At 42.8% G+C, this 22,171-nt stretch overlaps 1 protein-coding gene across 10 annotated transcripts; it reads left to right on the forward strand.

Annotated features, from left to right (window-relative positions):
- The first annotated feature begins 358 nt into the window (after positions 1–358).
- Positions 359–2,923, forward strand: LOC147459651 (centromere protein X). Of its 10 annotated transcripts, none has more exons than XM_086510874.1 (7): positions 366–523; positions 1,388–1,436; positions 1,520–1,560; positions 1,649–1,688; positions 2,340–2,393; positions 2,509–2,547; positions 2,627–2,923. In XM_086510874.1, exons 1-7 carry the CDS (start codon positions 488–490, stop codon positions 2,629–2,631), a joined length of 264 nt encoding a protein of 87 aa, XP_086367000.1. In that variant the 5' UTR covers positions 366–487; the 3' UTR covers positions 2,632–2,923. The 10 variants fall into 10 exon arrangements, with proteins under 10 accessions (XP_086366999.1, XP_086366998.1, XP_086367000.1 ...); XM_086510867.1 differs by adding an exon at positions 707–1,181 and having other exon boundaries at positions 390–523; positions 2,509–2,923; XM_086510866.1 differs by adding an exon at positions 707–1,181 and having other exon boundaries at positions 471–598; positions 2,509–2,923.
- The last annotated feature ends 19,248 nt before the right edge of the window (positions 2,924–22,171 follow it).

The following is a 22,171-nucleotide window of genomic DNA, read 5'->3' on the forward strand; positions in this document are numbered from 1 at the left end:
TCTCGAGGCGCACTAAACCTGGCCAGCGGGAAAAACGAGGCACGCCGTCAAAAAGACGAGGCGCATGAAACATGGACAGTGGGAAAAACAAGGCGTGGTGGCCCAAGACCTGGCCGTCTGAGTTTAGGGTCACATAGGCTAACCACCTCACCCGCGCACGCATTGTGTACTCACAACCCTTTTTACAACATTATATTATAAAATAAAAGGCAATTCCCAGGCTGTCTAGGTTTAGTGCGTGTCCAGGTTTAGTTTTTGATTGATTTTTGGGGCTGTGATCTTCTCGGCTTTCGCACGTGAGCTTATCCCATTACCTCCCCCTCTTAAAGATAGGTGTTGCTTAGTACGGAAAATGTGTGTGCGCGTGTGGCAGGGGAAGTTTTGAACTCAAGACGTTATATGTAGAGAGAGAGAGAGAGAGAGAGAGAGAGAGAGAGAGAGAGAGCTTTTGAATGGCAACGTCAGAACTCAGAAGTAGACGGTGCTGATGGAGGACGAGCAATCTGTTGCATCTTTTGATCCTGTAAGCTCTCTTCACGAACTGCAATGCATGAATGCACCCGCCCCCCACAATCACCCTATGTACCCTCTGGAGAAGGTAGTATGCCCTGCCATGACGGAATGCACTATAATGCCTCTTGACAAGCGACACAGACACGATTCTTCATCGCGTCTTATGAGCTACCGTGTGAAAATTCATATGCAGGGTTTGACTCGTGTACGAAAATGGTGCGTGCTATGTCATCCTGTTTGGCATGGCATTTGGCAACACTCTTTTACTCATGAGTTCTATGGCATATGAAAAGACTGCATTTATGGAAATCTGACAACCGAAGAAAAACCATTCGAACAGAAGCTAGACATTGATGTGGATTGAATGGAAGAAAGTAAGAAAGGGTGTGATTTTTGACAAATTCTCTATTAGAATATCTGATTGTTGTCGACCCATGCTCAGTCTATCCGTACTGGTTTTCTTTTGGAGAATTGCAAGACGAGTCTCCTCCTGGGTTGATTTGCCCAAAGAGGAAGAAGCACTCGTGTGTTTGAGGCCAAGAGCCCTCACAAAGCAACAAAGGGGCCGCCTCTTGACAAAGTTCGAGGGAAGTTGAACCCACAAATTTCAAGCACATTCCTTCACCATTTGACAAGCTCATTTGGGCTTACTTGCACTTATTTGAGAGGTTAGTGAAGCTTGTGCCATTTTAAGCAATGAAGAGTGCAGGCTCTTAGATTGCAGTTTGGACTGTCGACATAGTCACATTTTTGTGTAATTTGGCACTGAAGTGCATGCATTTTCACCTCGTGGTGAATGTTTTTCGCATCACGGTGCCCATGATATGTTCATCAAGCTCTTCAATATTGTGCTCATTGTTGCCAATCTTTGTAGGACACAGTTATGGAGATCTTCAAACTTGTTTGGGTTCGAACCTCAAAAGGTGTGCTGCCTTGTTCTTCAGCAAAAGTTTTGTTTCGAAAGTGTTCAATGTTACGTGTTTTGATTGGCAAGCGCACTCTGCAGAAAAAGAACAGAAGCAAGAAGAGGGGGCTCTAGAGGCAGAAGTATGGTAAATTCAGATAATCACCTCGTCGTTTTGATACCCGAATGTTTGGCTACATGCAACTTCTTCATAGTGTGCTTGTCTTTTAGGCTGGACCGCTTTTGACAAAGAAGAAGAGAGCCACGACAGGTACAAACAGCATGCCACTAGTGAGGAGCATTTTAACTATTTTGCTCATCTTGAACTGCACATGCACCTTGGCAATTTCTTGTTCTATTAAGAAGCACACAATGAAGAAACTTTTTCCTCTCATTTCCATGTTGATAATCACTTTAAGGTCAATAAAAGCTAAAGGATGGGGGAGTATGAAACAAAGTGCTTCTTTTTGTTAATGTCATTTTTCATTCTTGGTTTTCTTCAGCAAGTAGATCTTTGAACGATAAAAGCCAAAACCATTATTTGTTCTACAGATTTCTGTTCTTCAATTTTGCTCATTGGCTTGGCTTTTTTTTAAAAAATGTAAATAATTGCATTGACAAAGATTACGGTTTCTCTTTTGGTGTTTCTTTTCATTGACCCTTCTCACGCAGCTCTGAAAGTTGTACATACATTAAACATTACTTAATGGGTGCCAATTTGATTATAAAAACTGACCAACAAAGCATTAAATATCTACTATCCCAAACTCTACTCAATGATAGACACATTGAATGGGCGAGTTTCATTCAAAGGTTTCACCCTGCCATTCAATACCAACCTGGTAAACAGAATGTTGTAATGCTGTCAAGGTATTTGTGTATCAGGAATTGTGTCTCATTCTCTGTAAGAAATGTTTTGCAGCCAATGCAAATTCTTTGAAGTTAAGCTGTGAGCTGCTGAGGCTTTTTGTCTCAGGTATTTCCATGTTAATAAGCATGCTCAGTTTGTATTTCATAGGGAAGTATGTTCTTAGGATATGGAAGCATCTTGCAATCATCAACCTGATTATGCCTTTGGAATCCCCCTGCAGAAGCAATACAACGGGCTGCCCTAATTGCCGAGGCTGAAGGTATGGTAACAATTGAAGCTACCCACCTGGAAAGAATTTTGCCACAACTCCTCCTAGACTTTTGATTCTCTCTTCACAGGTTAAAGAGAATTATCGAATGTTATGTATCCCAATAAGTTTTTACCTCATTTTGGCAAAGTGCAGCTGACATACAGGTAACATTCTTGGCAATTCCAAGAGACTCGAGAACATTGGGTCCAGTTTTGCTACTACTCGTTATAGATGAGGACGAATTTCTTGCTTTCATTACAAGAAGAAGTTCACTTTATGTATATCATGTTTTTTCCTTGCGAACACATCGATTCTTATTTCATACACCGGGTTGGTGTATGATTATTCACTCTGACAAGAAAATTAGTTTGTTATCTTCACCAAATCTTGCTCTTGCTTTATTTATGTTTTGCATTGTAGATCATGCCTTTTTGGTTTGAGGCCAAGGTTGGGTGGGTAAGAACTTGAGTTCAATCCAAGAGGCAGCTTGAAATCTTGCGATTGTAAGACTAGCTTTCAGTGTTTGACAAACACTCGACATTAATGCTTAGTTAGCAGTGCCTAAAACATTTCATCGTAGAGTTTTTTTGTCTTTTGCTAAAAACAAGTGGTTATTTGAGAGTAGTAAAATGCTGGGATGTTAGGTGTGATATCAAGCTTGAGATTACAATGGATCTAATCCTAATTTGGGCAGCTTGATTCGGTTATTGATGTGTCATTTGCATACTGCTCTTGTGCCGAGGCTTTTGAATGGGTCAGAAAATCATTTGCTACAACTACATTGTTGGTGAGTGTTCTTTCTATTAGATAACAAAGGAGAGCGATTTCCTGGTTTCTTTGATTGCACTTTGTAATTGGACTATTCTCTAACCCTAAAATGAGCTCTTGTATGCCAAGAACCCAGGGAGAATGCTAGAAATGGTGCTCTACGAATGAGTATCTTCTGAGCATGGTCATTTAAATTATGTGTATGGTTACAGAAATTTCCTGGTTTCCTCATAACCCACAACTATTTTGCAATTGGGTTAGTATTTGCTATGCAACTCGGTCAATTTTTGCAAATTTTTGAGGCATAGAAGGTTACACACTTGCTTTTTCTGATGTGTGATGTGATATCTAAATGTTTGGCATCGGCTAACTATTGTGAAGGTGAATTGATATGGTGATCATGCCAAGCTGGTGATAAAGCATTATCAGGTTTTCTTTTCAAGATATGCAAGTATTCTCTTTCAAGATTGAGGTGGAGAGTGTATACATGAATGTCAGACAGATGATGATGGGCATCCTTGCATCGTGCAGGCTAGTAGGATTGGGTGATTACGTAGCACGGTGGCGATGAAGCCGAAACAGGATATCTTTTGTGGCCTGTGAAAAAGATGAAGTCCCTTACACTATGCAAATAGTGTATGAGCTCAGGCCACGGATCATTTGTGTGTTGGCTCCTCTTGTGGTGTGGAGTCTATGAACTCTTGGATGACGGCCTTTCCTATGCTGCCCACTTCCCTCTCCGTGCATGTCTAACTTCGGCTAATGCAGTTGCTTTTTTCTTCAACTGTGGGGCTGTAGTTCTGCGATCAATGTTAAATAGATCGCTCGTCCCACTGCCATGAACTTTCTTATGTTCCCCCATAGGACCCCCTATTTTTGAAGACACTAGTAAGAGCCGAGTCTTTTCTTAGGGGCAATGCACTAGCTTGTGGCCAGGTCTCTAGAAATTAGTGCAAGGCACCGCATACAAGGGAGGAATTCATGCGACTTTTCTTAGTTCTCTACTTAATGCTTTTTTTATTTTTCCATACACACAATTATGATTGATTCAGCAAAGAATGTACAATGAACCTCAAGCACCACATGTGCCTTGAGGGCATAACAATTCCAAAAAGGGACTCAGTAGCTCATAAGGAATTTTCTTTTTCCAAGCTCAGGCTCCTAGTGGGCACCATCCGAGCTTTTGATGCAATTTAGTGCATGTTTCCGTTCTTCGGCGTGCTTAGTAGACCCAACTCTTGACCCATTCTTAGCTCTCTACTTAACTCTTAACTTTGAGGTTCATTGTAGCTCTTTTTTATTAAGATTGCAAGAACTTAGATGTATGTGAACATGTTCTATAAGTGACTTTTTTTAAAAAGAGATTGGGAAACAAATGTAAACTCTCTCTTAGAGTCCTTTCACAAGAAATAGAAAGGAAAAAAATTGGTCATCATTAAGTTGCCATGTGGCACTTGTGGACAAGCTTCATTCACAGGTTCACAATAGTTCCCAAGATTTTAATGCTTTACTAAGGCCTTATGTAGGCCGGCCCACAAAATTGTCAACACTAGAAAACCTGTCTGAGTAAACTAGGTGTACACATGGCAAGCCTGCAAGTAATAAGTGTTTTCCCAAATCACAACTAAGGATCTACATCCCTTGATGGAGGTCCTTTATGCATAATCTAGAGAGTAAGCCAAGTTGACAAGTCATCTTTGTTGTCCTTTTGGTTACCTATGCCATTGCCTAATGCTTGTGGTTTCTCTTTCTGTGTTTCTACATCTTCAAGCTTATCAATCAATTCACTTTCAAGTTTGTTGCTTGTTACTCCTTCAACTTTGATGTATTGTAGAACTTATCATTGTGCATGGTTGTTATCTTTTGCACACAAAATTGTCCATAAGTTGGTCAAACCAAAAAGATGTATGGGAGGATAGTACATTCTCTTTCACATTATTTTTTTCAAGCATGCATTAAACACATTCTCATAGCTCTTATTAGTTGCTTCAAGTGGAGATGTTGATTCTTTATTCTTTTAGCAGTTTTTAGCTATGTTTTTTTATGCACTTGATATGGGTTAGCCCACTTTAGAACCCAAATTGAGTGCACTTAATATGGGTTAGCTCAATGTAGAACTTATGAACTAGCAAGATTTAAGTAGGAGAAGACCCTTGAGGATATTTTGCAAAAAGAGAAGGCTAAAACAAAAGAAGATATTGGTTGAGAACTTCACTCAAAATTTTTAGATACTTGCACAACAACTTACTAGCTAATCATAGGTCAACACCCAAGCATTTTTTAGAGTATTATAAGGGCTTGCACTTAAATTTTAAAAGAGTAGTAATAGAGAAAGACATACATAACAATAATGACTTCAATGAGATTGAAGGGTGTGTGAATGTGGTGCGTGTGCAAAGAGGGAGAAGGAGAGATAGAGAATTTAGGATGTGGGTGCTACAATAATTTGTGAGAGAGTCCCTTATTCTTCTATCTAATAAAGAATAAGGTGTGTACAAGTGATGGATGGTCGGACGTCTCTGGCACATCCAGCCAGGGTAAGAGACACACCGCCTTTACCCAACAATCTCTCACTTAAAGACGAATATGCAGATAAGTTGTACTACTATAGAAACTAGTAGTATGTACTGAGAGGGCAGAGGAAGGCATGCGAACGCGGAGTGCAAGAGTGCTACGCAATGTAGGAGAGCAGTACACTTAGCGTGGGGTGGAACTTGAGCGGATAACTTACACAATTCCTTATTGCTTTTGTATTAAAAGAATAAGGTTAGTGAAATGGGCGACACTCGGCCAGTATGAATTGCACCATTACAATCTCCCACTTGAAGGGCATAGTGGTCGAAGTGGCCTATGATAATACAAACATGTACAAATGTGAAGCGTCATGAGGCTTCACCTTACGCCCATCATCTCAATGCAATGTGCGAACCGCTCTACAGCTACGCTCTTCGTAGCATCTACAAGATTGTCTCCTACTAGACGACTAAGCTTCAGTGGTGGAAGACGAAGTGCAATTTTGGAGATATGATCTCTAAGAAACTGTCACTCCAACAAACAAGAAAATGTAGATAGATGGGGATCTCTTAGTGTCCACACAACCCGTATAATCCAAATCAGTGTATCCAACTATGGATGCATCACTTTACAAAAACGTAAGCACTTGCTGGATGACCCTTGATGTATATCAAGATGTGCTTCACTGCTTCCCAATGCTTTTTGCTTGGATTTTCCATATACTTGCCGATCACTCCCACTGCAAATGCAATATCTGGTCGGGTGCTAACCATAGCGAACATGAGACTGTCAACTGTCCAAGAATATGACACCTTTTTCATCTTTGTCTTTTTAACATCTGATTTGGGGCAATCATTCTTGCTAAGTTTTACATATGCAACCATTGGGGTACTCATTGCTTTCTCCCTTGGCATGTTAAAACGTTGCAAGACCTTATGAATATACTCTTCCTGTGATTGTTCAAGTATTCCACGCTTACGATCTCTCTTGATATGCATACCAAGAAAATGATGTGCATTAGTGCAATCTCATCTTTGGACTTCCCAGCTATAAGCATATAATCCACGTATAATATCAAATGATGAGGAAACTATCATTCAATCTCTTTGTGTACAAGCAGTGATCCTCTTGGCTCTTTACATAACCTTGGGTTTGAATGTACTTGTTAAACTTGATGTACCACTGCCTTGAACTTTGCTTTAGATCATACCAAGCTTTCTTTAGTCTAGATACTAGTTCTGTCCTTGTTGGCTTCTCAGCTTTATCTCAAAACTTTCTGGCTGCTTCATATAGACATCTTCTTCAAGATCCCCATGAAGAAATGTTGTCTTCACATCCATTTGGACCAATTGCACATCTTTAGTGGCCACTAAACCAAGCACAAGATGTAGTGTAGTCATCTTGACTACTAGAAAAAAAATCTCGTTGAAATCTATGCCTTTCTTCTGCTTCAAACCTTTTGTAACCAATCTAGCCTTATACTTAAGCTCGGGATCTTTTGTTGTGTACTTCTTCTTGTATACCCATTTGCAAAGCAATGCCTGTTTATCCTCTGATAACTTTGTCAATTCCCAAGTATCATTTGCTAAAATTGAGTTATACTCAAATTGTATACCTTGCTCCCACTTCACGCTATCATCCATTTGAAAAGCTTCTTTGTAACAAGTGGGCTCATTGCAGTCAGCGACTAATATAGTGTCCAATCTTTGTTCAAACCGCTCAGGGACACGAGATGCACGTGTAGATCTCCTCACTATTTGACTGCTGGATTCTGCTCTTTTTGGAGCACTACTAGTGGTAGGAATATCACCAAAAGACTGAGAGGGTTTTCTTAAATTTGTGGAAGCTACATCTTCAAATCTAACTTTTCTATATTCGACCTCTTTGACAGGCGGTCTATGCATCTTAGACTCATTGAATATCACTTGTGAGCTGCAAATAACCCTTCTAGATTTTGAACGATATCCCATCTCTCCATGTGCACCATAACCAATGAAGATGCACTTGTGTGACTTGGGAGCTAGCTTCTTGTGGAGCTCTTTGGAAATGTGTGAGAATGCTTCACATCCAAACACACGTAATCTATCATAAGTTGGCTTCTTGCAAGTCCACATATCCTGTGGAATAAATTCAAAGGAGTACTAGGCGATCTATTTATGGTATGTACAGTTGTCATAACAACCTCTCCCCAAAACTCAAGAGGTAAATTCGCCATAGATAACATGGCTGTGACTCTTTCTAATTTGTGATCTTTTATGACAACCAAATTTGCCTTACGCACCATCCATGAACCATTGCTAAAACAGTAGTATAGCCTAGGGCATCAAGCTGACCAACTGACTGTTGGGGTTAAGGCCTATGTGCCTTGACCGGTCGCCCAGGTCATGGGCGCTCGCCCACTGTTACCCTATACTTATAGTGAGTATACTGTATAGGGGGAGCTGCCACTTCACAGTCTCCCTACCCACATCGTGTGTGTGTCTCCTTCTCTCTCTCACTCTCCGTCTGTGGTGCTCCCCGATCCCCTTCAATTGGTATCAGAGCGTAGGTGCAGAGGGAGCGCGTGTGTGCACAGTCACGACGACAGCGGAGAGCCAGTTTCATTCTCGAAATCGAGTCCACGCGCGCGCGCACTTTCAAGAGTGCAAACAGGGTTTCGGCTTCGGCATCGGCAAATTCAGCTTTTCGAGAGCGTTTCCACCAGGTGTCTTGGCCTTTTACCCCCCTTTCGAAGCCATTCGAGCCATCAAAAAATTCATTCGAGCTACGGTTGAGGAGCTGCATTTTTCAGCCCTCTTTTGGCAGTTTATGCTGCGTTTTTGGGTCGAAACGGAGGTATTTGGCATAGCTTTCACACCCGGACTTGGATACATGTGATCCAGGAGTCTACCTTGGGGTTTTGGCACGCTCCGGATGCGCTCGTCATATGAGAATTTTAAAATTCTGAACGCTAAATTTTCTGCAGCAGCAATTGTTTATTGTGTGTCGAGGATTCCACACATGGTTTGCTCTCAGATGTGAGAGTGATATTTGCTGCAAGTTTCCTCATAGGTGGGAGGATACGATGTATGCCTTATGTGGTTTCATGCTCAGGGAGACTAATGTGATTGCATTTTGAGCTCGGCAATGTATGCCTCGAGCATGTTTTTTGGCAGTCAAAGGTAGAGCAGATATTTGTGTACTAGATTTGCAGGTGTTTGCAATGATGTATGCAAAGTGTGGAGATTGGTGCATGCATTTGGAGTGCGGTTTGATGCGCTTTGGTTGTTCATGGTTTTGAGCGTGCAGTCAGTTTGGTTACTGGTTTTGTGGCCGTTTTACTGACGAAACTCTGGCGAAATTTTCCCAGGAGTTTTATGCGCATCATTTATGCGATCTAGGTAGAGATTGCGGGTTGCACTCAGCATTTGCGTGCGGTGTTCTCTGCAAGTGGGAGATTTGTGCGTGTGTATGCATCGATACCGCACAATGTGGGCTTGGTGATTAGCTCACAGATGTATGCTTTATGACGACGTGTGTGCAGGTGATCTTCAGACCGAACAAGTCATAACTTCTTGGAGAAGTTTTGGGCTGATTCTTTATGCGCTACGGTTGGTAGTGTGGGGCTGAATTACGGACTGTTTTTGGCCATGCAAGAGGGTTGAGAATTTTGTAATTTTGGGCTGAATTTCAGGGCTGATTCGGTGAAGATTATGCACAAGGTTATGGTCGTCATGAATGCGTCTTGTAAGTAGTGCGTTTGATTGCAGTGTGATACTAGAGCAGGCGAGGCTTGTATTGACATTGCGGGAGCTCTATTTTGGAGTGTGTCTCACAGGTTTTACATTGTGTTTCTGGCCATATTTGTAGACAGTTTCCAGGTGTTGTTGGTGAGGTGATTTTGCTTTCTAGTTTGCTACATTGTGCTCATGGCAGAGACAAGTGATCGCTCAGATTATGATCTCTCCAAAATGCGCATGTTTGATGGGTCAGACTTTGCAGCATGGAGAGAGTGTATGCTTGACGCTTTGACACAGCGAGGGTTGCATGGACCATTGAGTGGTGATGCAGGTAGACCTTCATGCTTGTCTGACAATCAGTGGCAAGAGCTAGAGGAGATGGCACTATCTACACTCTCTTTGCACCTTGCGGAATCTGTATATGCTCTTGTTATGTACAGGACTACTTCGAAAGCACTTTGGCGCAGATTACATGATATGTATGATAGATCTGAGTCATCAAGGACTCGTGTGAGACATGTACATTCACGAGTACGCCGACAGGTGACATGTTGGTATTGTGGTCATTCTGGACACGTTAGACGGCGCTGTTTTCGTCGTATGTGACATCGTAGGAGACATGGCAGTCTCAGAGATGTATGTAGTGATGCCATGGACTCAGTTGCTTTGACAGTTAAGGCAGATGTAGTGTCGGAGTATACTAATGACGGGGATGTCATTTTTACCTCGAGCTATGCACGAGATGCTATACATGTGGATAGTGCACTCTCTTCGCAGTGGTTGCTAGACGTAGATGCTATGTTTCATGTCACATCGCATCGTGAATGGTTTTGTAGCTATTCTAGTGGGATGCTTAGCAGTGTACGTTTGACCGATGGATCGGTGCATGCGATAGCAGGTGCAGGAGATGTGAGACTGTCATTACCGAGTGGTGCATTTTACTTGTTACGACATGTGCGCTATGTACCAGATTTGACAGTGAGTTTGATCTCGATTGGTCAGCTTAGAGATTGTGGATGTCAGATTTCGCTACGAGAGCGAGATTTTGTGATGCATTTGGGTTCGCTAGTGATTGTGAGAGGTGCCAGGAGTGGTACAGGTTACTTATTGCATGTGGATCATGGGAGAGACGATGTTGTCTCTGTGATCATGCAGCCAGGTAGACAGCGAGAGAGCAGGCGAGTCTCTTTTGCTTGTGGGTTGCAGGATGCTTTGCATGGAGTGCAGAGTAGTGACCTTGTTGTGCAGGTTGCGTCTACGTATGCACAGGTAGAGCGAGACAGCTCTAGTGAGTCACAGCAGGATGAGTCATCAGAGGTGATGACAGTGATGACTCACATGGATGCTGAGATGTCGGCTATTGTGGAGTCATTTCTTGATATGCTTATGCCAGAGCTTGATGCAGGTTCATGACATATGGATACTCTTGGTACACATGTGATATGTGGTGGGCATGAGGAGTCACTCCAGAGCTCGGAGTCAGAGTGCCATGGTCTCTATGATAGGGGACAGGATTGCCATGAGTTGAGTTCTGAGTTGGAGGTGGAAGAGGTTGCCAGGGTTGCATCAACGTTCGGGGTCCTCATGTATGAGATGCTGATCTCGAGGGCCGACATAGCAGCTGCAGTGGAAGCATTTGCAGCAGGGTTGATTAGTTGTTCGATGACTGATCTCGGCATAGAGCATAGGGGAGGTTTGCAGGTATTGGACCGATACTTGCAGGAGTGCATGAGCTCTTGTAGACTCTTTGCAGAGCTTGGATCTAGCTCTGTGTGGCTTCCGCAGTGGGATGTTTGTCTATCAGTAGAGCCGGATGCACTAGCTCATCGAGAGTCAGTGGGCATAGGTTGAGAGAGACTCTCACCTTCTATTAGTTGTACACTAGTAGATCTTGCTTAAAGGCACATTGGCCTTTAAGTGGGAGGTTGTTGGGGTTAAGGCCTATGTGCCTTGACCGGTCGCCCAGGTCATGGGAGCTCGCCCACTGTTACCCTATACTTATAGTGAGTATACTGTATAGGGGGAGTTGCCACTTCACAGTCTCCCCACCCACATCGTGTGTGTGTCTCCTTCTCTCTCTCACTCTCCGTCTGTGGTGCTCCCCGATCCCCTTCACTGACACCAAACTCTTAGTCAGTTTAAGAACATGTATGACTCCATGAAGCATAAATTCAGTGCCATTCGTCATGCATAACTTGACATCTCCCATACTGCATATATCAAGCTAATAGGAATCTCCAAAACTGAACCATGCATTGAACTAGCATAATATGGCGGAAGGGAGAGCCCTTTACATGCGTCAAAATCTGTGACATGAAGACTAAACTCCAAAACTGAAAGAAGCCACTGTGTACGCAATAAAGAGGGAGAGAGAAAGAGAGAGAGGTTGTCGAAGGGGGCTGGCCGTACTACTAGTAGTATATGTGGAGAAGCATTCCCTTCAGTTAGCAGTGCACTAGTAACATTATCGAATTTCAGTTTACCGCTTGGTGCGGAGTTACTATTCGTTGTATTGGGCAAAGAGCATAGCAAGAAAACGGGTTTCATTTTATCATCAAAATTCAGCCCCTTTGATGTCAAGTGAGAAAATGTACTATGAAACTCATTCAAGCATTAACGCTGCCACCTTCCTTCATATTTAAACGCATAATTTTCTTCAGCAAGAAAACTTTGTCAAACGTACTCTTTACATCCCAAGATGCGCATAGAGATTCCCAAAGCTCTCGTGCTGTAGTTTTATCCATAATCGTGAAGAATATGGTCTCGTCAAGATATACTCTAATTGTGGCCATAGCACGAGCATCGAGCTCTCCCATTGATCATTGGTATAAGCATTTTCACTACACTCTTTCAATGGCGCTGCCAGGCCTTTGTTGACCGAAACATCAAGAATACGTTACTTCCAAATTGTGAATTTTGTGCCATCAAACTTGTTTATGTAGTAGTCTTCCCTTTTCGAAGCACTACTAGCAGCCATAACTCAAGAGAAAATCACCAAAAAATTAATGGCAAAAATTTGGGACAATTTTGACAGAGTTTCCCCCAAAAGGAGAGCAAAAACTCAAGACAAATGTGGAGAATCACTGATGGTAAGCACTCAAGTGTGCCAAAAACATATATGGTCGACTTGCCAGAAAAATCCGATAGAGTCTCCTCTATACGGGGAGCAAACTCTTAAACCTGACAACAATAAATCAACGCATAAACTAACAACAGTGATCATTGGGCATAAAACTATCGTAACAAACTGTCAACTGACCACCAACTTGGCATCAAAAGCAAAAGAAACCGTCCAGATACATTACGTATGACGAGGGTACCAAAAGAGGGGTACTCTAGTAACCTATATCATCGAAAGTGTCTCAATATTTGAGAACATCCCAACTCAAAGAAAACCTCACACAAACGACCCTCCAAAAAGCTAAAGTAGACTCAAGACTAGCCACAGTCTCAAATAGGGATCTTCCGATTCGAGTCTAAAAAACGGTCGAGAAAACTGTCCAAATAGTTAGAAATTGGCTCCACCCATAATAGGATAGGCAGTAACCCGCAACTCAATGTACATGAGAAACTGTACACTAAAACAGGCGCCAAAAAACTGCTGCATATAGTAGACAAAATCCATGCGGAGATATCTGCTTTCAGAAGAGCTCAAAGGCACTGTGTGTGCTCAAACAAACCGCTTAGGGGCATGAGATGCACGCGTAGATCTCCTCACTGCTGCCTGACTGCTAGATTTTGCTCTTTCTGGATCACTTCTAGTGGTAGGAACATCACCGATAGATCGACTTGGGTTTTCCAAAATTGTGGAGGCTACATCCTCAAATCTGACTTTCCCATATTTGAGCTCTTTGATAGGCTGTATATGCATCTTAGACTATTTGAAAATCACTTGTGAACTGTAGATAACCGTTCTAGATTTTGGATGATATCTCATCTCTCCATCTGCACCATAACCAACGAAGATGCACTTGTGTAACTTGGGATCTAGCTTCTTACGAAGCTCTTTGGGAATGTGTGAGAATGCTTCACACCCAAAAACACGTAATCTATCATAATTTTGCTTCTTGCCAATCCACATCTCTTGTGGAATCTTGAAATTCAACGGAGTACTAGGCGATCTATTTATGATGATGTGTACAATTGTCATAACAGCCTCTCCCCAAAACTCAGGAGGTAAACTCGCTATAGATAACATGGCTGTGACTCTTTCTTGAATGTGCGATTCATACGCTCAGCAATGCCATTCTGAGCAAGTGTATACGGCATAGTAAACTGTCGCCGAATCCCTCATTTACCACAAAAAAAATTGAACTTTGTGGAGACATACTCTCCACCATTGTCCGTTCGAAAAGCTTTGAGCTTTCTACCATATTGATTCTCAACCATCGCTAAAATTTCTCAAATATAGCAAACACCTCGTCTTTCCCCTTCAAGAGGTAGACCCACACATTTTGAGTAGAGTGATCTATAAATGTCAGGAAATATAGTGCTCCCCCTTGAGATTTGTGTGGCATAGGCCCACATAAATTGCTATGAACCAAGTATAGAGGGTTTCCCAACTCTCGATGTAATGGTGAGGAAGTTTGCCTAGTTTGTTTTCTATAGATACAATGCTCACATAAAGTGAAATGAGAATAGTTTAACATAGGTAAGTAGTCCAAAAAATGAAGGATTTTCATTCCTTTCTGGCTCATATGGCCGAGACGGCTATGCCACAACTTAGTAGGAGGCTGCTTGGCTACATAGATAGAACTCTCTTTGACTGAAGAGACATACAAATAGTACAATGATCCAGATTTGTGACCTTTTATGACAACCAAATTTGCCTTATGCACCATCCATGAACCATTTCCAAAAACAATAGTATAGCCTCGACTATCAAGCTGACCAACTGACACCAAACTCTTAGTTAGTTTAGGAACATGTCTGACTCCATGAAACATAAATTCAATGCTATTCGTCATGCATAACTTGGCATCTCCCATACCGCATATATCAATTTGATAGGAATCTCCAAGCTTGATTGAACCATGCATAGCAATATAGGTAGAGAACCATTCTCCATGGGGAGTAACATGGAAACTGGCACCTGAATCAATGATCCAATTTTACACATAACACTCATCAAGAGCCAATAATGCATCTGGACTCAAATCTAAAGCGAACAGAAGCACATCTGACGGCTATTGCACGTCAGGAACAACCTCTAAAGGTGGATATTACTCCACATTGATCTCCTCAATCTTTACATTGCTCTTTGGAGCTTCATGCTTCACAATAGCTTTGCCCTTTTCATGCTGCAAAATACGGCAATCTTTCTTTAAATGGCCTTTCTTATCGCAATGATACAATTCTACATTTCTCAAGTCATGACCTCGACTCTTACTATGATTGTGATGATCTTTACGATCGTGGTGACGATCGCGACTGCGAGTACATCCACCTCTTTGCCTATGGCGATTATGGCCACTTGCCATATATGTATCTCCATGCCCACCATTATCAAGAGATTGACGTCTAGTCCCTTCAATTAGCAGTGCACTAGTTACATCATCAAATTTCAGTTTACCGCTTGATGCGAAGTTACTAATCACAGTATTGAAAGTATCCCAAGAAGAAGACAAAGAGCATAGTAAGAAAATGGCTTTCATTTTATCATTGAAATTCAGCTCCTTTGATGTCAATTGAGAAAATGTACTATGAAACTCATTCAATATAGGTGGGGAGACTCAAAGAGTGAGCAGCCCCCTATACACTTATGCTATGTATAAGGTATACAAGTCAGTGGGCACCCAGACTCTGGGCGGCCGGGCAAGGCACATGCGCCTATACCCCAACAACCTTCCACTTAAAGGCGACTGTGCCTTTAAGCAAGAGAATCAGTCTAAAGACTACAAAAGGCGAGAGAAAACCGCTCTCAACCGATGCCCACTGGCTGGCTGTGATCGTGTGCATCCGGCTGTCCTGCTCCCGTGTAAGTCCATACACCACCAGACGTACCACACACGTACTGCAAGTATGTACGCAATACCTACATATCTCCCTCGTGCACTATGCCATCATCAATCAACAAACGACTGACAACCCCAACTGCAAATGCTCCCACTGCAGCTGCGATATCCGGTCTCAAGATCAGCATCTCATACATGAGACCACCGAATGCCGATGCAATGCTAGCGGGCCCTTCTAGCTCTACGGAGCATGCATCAACATATATATCCATGGAAATAGGCATCTCAGACTGACAAGGTGTGTCAACCACATGCATCTCTTGACTGTCCGCAAAAGACGCATCAACCTGTCGTGCAACCTCAGAGCAAACCAGATGCTCTAGGTGTCTGCTGGAAGACATATCCTGCACAAGTATATCCCCATGCTCACTGTCGTGCATAGAAAGGAATGACTGCATAATCGCTGACATCTCAGTCTCCTCTGCAATCATCCACTGCAAACATGACCACTCAATCTGCTGTGACTCACTAGAGCTCTCATGCTCTAACTCCGTATGCATAGACTCTTGCACAACGTCCTCCTGTCGTGACTCACTAGAGCAAGACCGCTCTACCTGTCTATCCTGCATAGAAGTATCTCGCACAACTGACTCTCTGCTTTGCTCAGTCACTAGCAAAGCATGCATGTCTGACTCTGTCACCTCTCTGTGTGACTGCTCAAGTCGTGCCCCAACTATGTGCACAACGAGCTCACTACTCTGCACTCCATGCAAAGTACCCTGCAACCCATGAGCAAAAGAGACTCGCCTGCTCTCTCGCTCTCTACCTGGCTGCATGATCATAGAGACAACACCGTCTCTCCCGTAATCCACATGCAATGGGTAACCTGTACCACTTATGGCACCTCTCGCAATCACTAGCGAACCCAAATGCATCACAAAATCTCGCTCTCGTAGCGAAATCTGACATCCACTATCCCGTAACTGTCTGACTGAGATCAAATCCCGTCTCAGATCTGGCACATAACGCACATGACGCAGGGTAAATCTTATACCACTGGGCAAGGACAAACATACGTCTCCTGCACCCTCAATGTCATACACAACACCATTAGCCATGTGCACACAACCAAGTCTCCCACTAGAAAACGTGCTAAACCACTCACGATGCGACGTGACATGGAAAGTAGCATCTGAATCTAGTAACCAATGTGAAGACAATGTGCAATCCGATATGCAATCCGTAGACATAAGATCGTCTGAAGACAAGCTAAATGTAAATGTGACATCGCCGTCACAAGCATACTCAGTAACCACCGTACTGATCTCACTAGCATCTGTCATGCCCAAATCTGCATCACGCATCTGTCGCCTCCGTTGTCTCAAACGCGTGAAACATCGACGCCTAATGTGCCCTCTATGTCCACAATGCCAACATGTCAAGTCTCTATGCCGTCGAGACTTGCGTGTGGGATCAATCTCTCCCATGGACATAGAAGTGGGACTAGACTTCCCTGTAGACATGGATGTCGCGTACATAGCATGTAAACTCTGCCATAAAGCATGAGTTGTAGTCTCCCTCGAGACCTGCCAGTGAACAGACTCAACCAGATGCAAACGAATCGTAGACATGGCTAACTCATCAAGATCTTGCCAATCATCATCACTCATAGACTTGGGCTTTGCCGATAAACCACGCAAGGGTTTATCTTGCCCCAAATCCGCCAATGCAACAAGCATATGCTCCTTCCAAGCAACAAAATCTGCACCATCAAACTGTGTCAGACCATAACACTGGAAGTCAAATGAAAAATCAGCCATAATGCTCGCAAAAGAGCAACCAACAATGAGTAGCAAATGTCAACCAAATCAGCCCTAAACTGGCTGGAATCGCATCAACAAAAGTCTGCAAATATGGCTGCAAATCAGCCCAAAAACAACCCCAAAATTCAGCTCTTAAACAGCTGCATAAACAAGTCACAAACGTGTCCCAGATCAGCCTACAACTGAGTCATACATGGACACCTGCAAAGAGGAAACAATGGCTGAAAATTCAGCGCCCAAATAAGCCCTCAAACCTGCCTGTAAACTTGTAAACCTGTAGCTGAAACCTGCTGAAAAACCTCAAGCCATTAGTGCTCGATTCCGACTACCTAGCTCGTAGCCACACAAGCATACATCACAATACTCACTCCTGTGAGTGTGCCAAGATAACTGTACGCCTGTCAAACCCGTGACCTAATCACCAAGCCCACACTCTGCGGTATCGATGCATACACACACACTAATCTCCCACTTGCAGAGAACACCGCACGCAAATGCTGAGTGCAACCCGCAATCTCTACCTAGATCGCATAAATGATACGCATAAAACTCCTGGGAAAATTTCGCCAGAGTTTCGTCAATAAAACGGCTACAAAACCAGTAACCAAACTGACTGCACGCTCAAAATCATGAGCAACCATAGCGCATCAAACCGCACTCCAAATGCATGCACCAAATCTCCACACTTTGCATACATCATTGCAAACACCTGCAAATCTAGTACACAAATATCTTCTCTACCTGTGACTGTCAAAAAACATGCTCGAGGCATACATTGCCGAGCTCAGAATGCAATCACATTAGTCTCCCTGATCATCAAACCACATAAGGCATACATTGTATCCTCCCACCTGTGAGGAAACTTGCAGCAAATATCACTCTCACATCTGAGAGCAAACCATGTGTGGAATCCTCGACACACAATAAACAACTGCTGCTGCAGAAAATTCAGCGTTCAGAAAAAATTCTGATATGACGAGCGCGTCCGGAGCGTGCTAAAACCCCAAGGTAGACTCCTGGATCACATGTATCCGAGTCCGGGTGTGAAAGCTATGCCAAAAACCTCCGTTTCGACCCAAAAACGCAGCATAAACTCCCAAAAGAGGGCTGAAAAATGTAGCTCCTCAACTATAGCTCGAATGAAGTTTTTGATGGCTCGAATGGCTTCAAAAGGGGGGTAAAACGACAGGACACCTGAAGGAAACGCTCTCGAAAAGCTGAATTTGCCGATGCCGAAGTCGAAACCCTGTTTGCACTCTTGAAAGTGCGCGCGCACGTGGACGCGATTTCGGGAATGAAACTGGCTCTCCGCTGTCGTCGTGACTGTGCACACACGCGCTCTCGCCGCACCTACGCTCTGATACCAATTGAAGGGGATCGGGGAGCACCACAGACGGAGAGTGAGAGAGAGAAGGAGACACACGACACACATATATGGGTGGGGAGACTCAAAGAGTGAGCAGCCCCCTATACACTTATGCTATGTATAAGGTATACAAGTGAGTGGGCGCCCAGACTCTGGGCGGGCGGGCAAGGCACAGACGCCTATACCCCAACACCTTCATATTCAAACCCGTAAGTTTCTTCATCAAGAAAACTTTGCTGGAAGCACTCTTCGCATCCGATTCCCAAAGCTCTCATGTTGTAGTCTTATCCATAATCATGAAGAACATGGTCTCGACAAGATATTCTCTAATTGTGGCCGTAGCACGACCATCCAGCTCTTCCCATTGATCATCGGTGTAAGCAATGGCGCTATCAGACCTTTGTTGAGCAAAACATCAAGCATACATTACTTCCAAATTGTGAATATTGTGCCATCAAACTTCTTTATGTAGTAGTCTTCCCTTTTCGAAGCACTACTAGCAGCCATAACTCAAGAGAAAATCACCAAAAAATTTATGGCAAAAAATTGGGACAATTTTGACAGAGTACAAATGTGGAGAATCCTTGGTGATAAGCACTCAAGTGTGCCAAAAACATATATGGTCGACTCGCGAGAAAAATCCGACAGAGTCTCCTCTGTACGGGGAGCAAACTCTCAAACCCGACAACAAAATCAACACATAAACTGACAACAGTGATCATTGGGCATAAAACTATCGTAACAAACTGTCAACTACCACTAACTTGGCATCAAAAGCAAAAGAAACTGTCCAGATACATTACGTATGACAAGGATACCGAAAGAGGGGTACTCTAGCAACCTATATCATCGAAAGTGTCTCAACATTTTAGAACATCCAAAATCAAAGAAAACCTTACAGAAACGACCCTCCAAAAGGCTAAAGTAGACTCAAGACTAGCCACAGTCTCAAACAGGGCTCTTTCAATTCGAGTCTAAAAAACGGCCGAGAAAACTATCCAAATAGCTAGAAATTGGCTCGACACAAAGTACAATAGGCAATAACCCGCAACTCAACATACATGAGAAATTGCACACAAACAGGCACCATGGTTTAAATAGCTTGTAAAAAACAAAAAATAACTTAACATAATGAGCATCTCATTGAGAGAAAGTTCCTAATGAGCATAGAAGAGTGCTTGGTTGGAGATAGCAACATTAACATAACACCTGATTAGTTTGGCATAACAATACTTGAAAGAGGGAGAGAAATAGAACAATTGACAACTATTGAGGACCGGATTTACATGGACCGGTCCCCCCTCCATTAGGCATTTGTATTATAGCTTCTCCCATTAAGAGAGACTTTGTACAATACAATTCTTTGTGTTCCTTGGTAAAAACTCGTTGGTGCAATGAAGATGGAAGCTTCATGCACCAAACTTACACGTGATAACACAAAACATCAATTCTCTCGCGGTCTTAGACCCAAGACCTCACACACCTTCGAAGATGGTGAGAGCTAGCAGGGTATGAGACTAGATGCATATGAAGAAGGAGTATTCTTACAAGAAAGAAGTATTTCCTCACTTAATTACTCTTGTAGCTTAGCTTAGCTTAGTAATCAGATAATAGAGGAGAGAAGCATGTCATTGAATCTTGACTCTTGGTTGGATTTGCTTTCCATATCCAGGAGTTGTTGGTGTAGGCATCCATTCTCAAAACTTGGAGAAGAAGATGAGCTTTCCATTAAAGCTTGGAGAAGGAGATGATTTTCTTGCTCAACACATGAGTTTGTGTGAGTGTGTGTGGAATAATGCCTTCACAAATCAGCCCCCTCTCTCATCTTGGTCGACCCCTATTGCAATTTACTCATGCTGGCTTCCTATTGGCCCTTGAAAAGCTTAGCCAATAGCATTTGAGCAAGATTTTTACTCTTGCTAGCTTCCTATTGGCCCGTGAAAAGTTTAGACAATAGCATTTGAGAGGCCCAGGCAAGAGCCTTGTGACAAGTGTCCATTCTTTTCCCCTATTGTAAAAGCTCAAATAATTAATTTAATTATCTAAATTCCTATTGGGCCTTTTAGTCTTCTGGCCAATAGGAATTAAGCAAATTTATGGGCTGCTTAATTCTCGTTGGACCTTTTGACTGTCCAATAGTATTTTAGGGAGACTAATTCTTATTGGTTGTTTTTTAAAGCATTTACAAAATAAGAAATTAAGTTTACACTAGCACAATCCTCATTGGTCCACCTCTATGTCCATCCAATAGGATTCAGACAAGAATTGGGGGTTTTCTTGCATGCCTGACATGTGTCCTATTTGCTTTGTGGAAAGGGTAAACTGATGAGTGTATGTGTGTGTGTGTGTGTGTGTGTGTGTGTGATCTATCTCATCCCCAATCATCTATCATCTTCCCAGATCACCCTCTCCTTTGTCCTTTTGCTGGTTGTCATTTTGTTGACTACTAGAGTTAGCACTTTTATTCATTAAGCCAAGTTCCCATGGCCTATGACGTTTAGAGTTAAAAAGTTGGAACTTTGCCCTATGGAAGTCTTAATGGAGTTAAACCTAGAGGTCTTTTAAACTCCATTGATGTACTTTGCTCTTTAGCAGACCATCTCCATCTGGATCCCCAATTCCTGTCTTTTGGATCTCCTGTTGAGAATGGTCTGGCTGCCTTTCCAATATCCAACCTTTGCTCCCCCTTGGTATTTTCCTATATTAAATAATCAGTTTAATACGAGAAAATCATTTGGGGAAAGTAGATATTAGGTTTTTATGACACATGTAGTAGTCAAAATCCATGCGGGGATATCTGCTCTCAAAAGAGCTCAATGGCATTGTGTGTGCTCAAAAGTATGCATCTGTCAATGCATAACCGTCCACAAAGAAATTGCTGTCAAAGTGACTGTCAAATTTTGAAATGCACTGTACCTATGCGTATCTGAGAACTTGTAAACATGCGTGTTGATGTAGACTATGAGGTCAATGTCGATTTTCGCCACTGGACAAAAACGTGCTAGTCGAGTAGCCGTCAAGAGAGTCAAAACCGAAGATATGCTGAAAATGGTAATTGCTGCGCTTGATGCCAATTTTGGGTGTCACTCCTCTATAATAGAGGTACCTCTCACGCACAGTCCATGAACGCAATTGTCAGCTGGAAATGATCGTCTACGAAAACGCCGGTGTCAGATATGTTGAGAAGAACTGATGATGAAGGTGATGTCGATGTTGAAAATCGAAAGCGAATAGAGTCAATGCCGAAAAACGTTGAGATTGAGAGAAAACCTGATGTTGAAGGACGGATGATGTGGAGCCGAAGATGGAGAGGCGATGTCAATGTCAGAGAACTAGTAATGTATGCTCTCTCTCTCTCTCTCTCTCTCTTTCGATGTCAAAAACTGAGTCAATGTTGGAGAGCCGATATGTCTTTTCTCTCTCTCTCTCTCTCTCTCCCCCCCCCCCCCCCCCCCCCCCCTCCCCCAAATCCCTTGCTGAGAGGAGCTC

Source organism: Adiantum capillus-veneris, chromosome 4, assembly GCF_014529385.1.
Source record: "Adiantum capillus-veneris isolate H3 chromosome 4, ASM1452938v2, whole genome shotgun sequence".
NCBI classification, from domain to species: Eukaryota; Viridiplantae; Streptophyta; class Polypodiopsida; order Polypodiales; family Pteridaceae; genus Adiantum; species Adiantum capillus-veneris.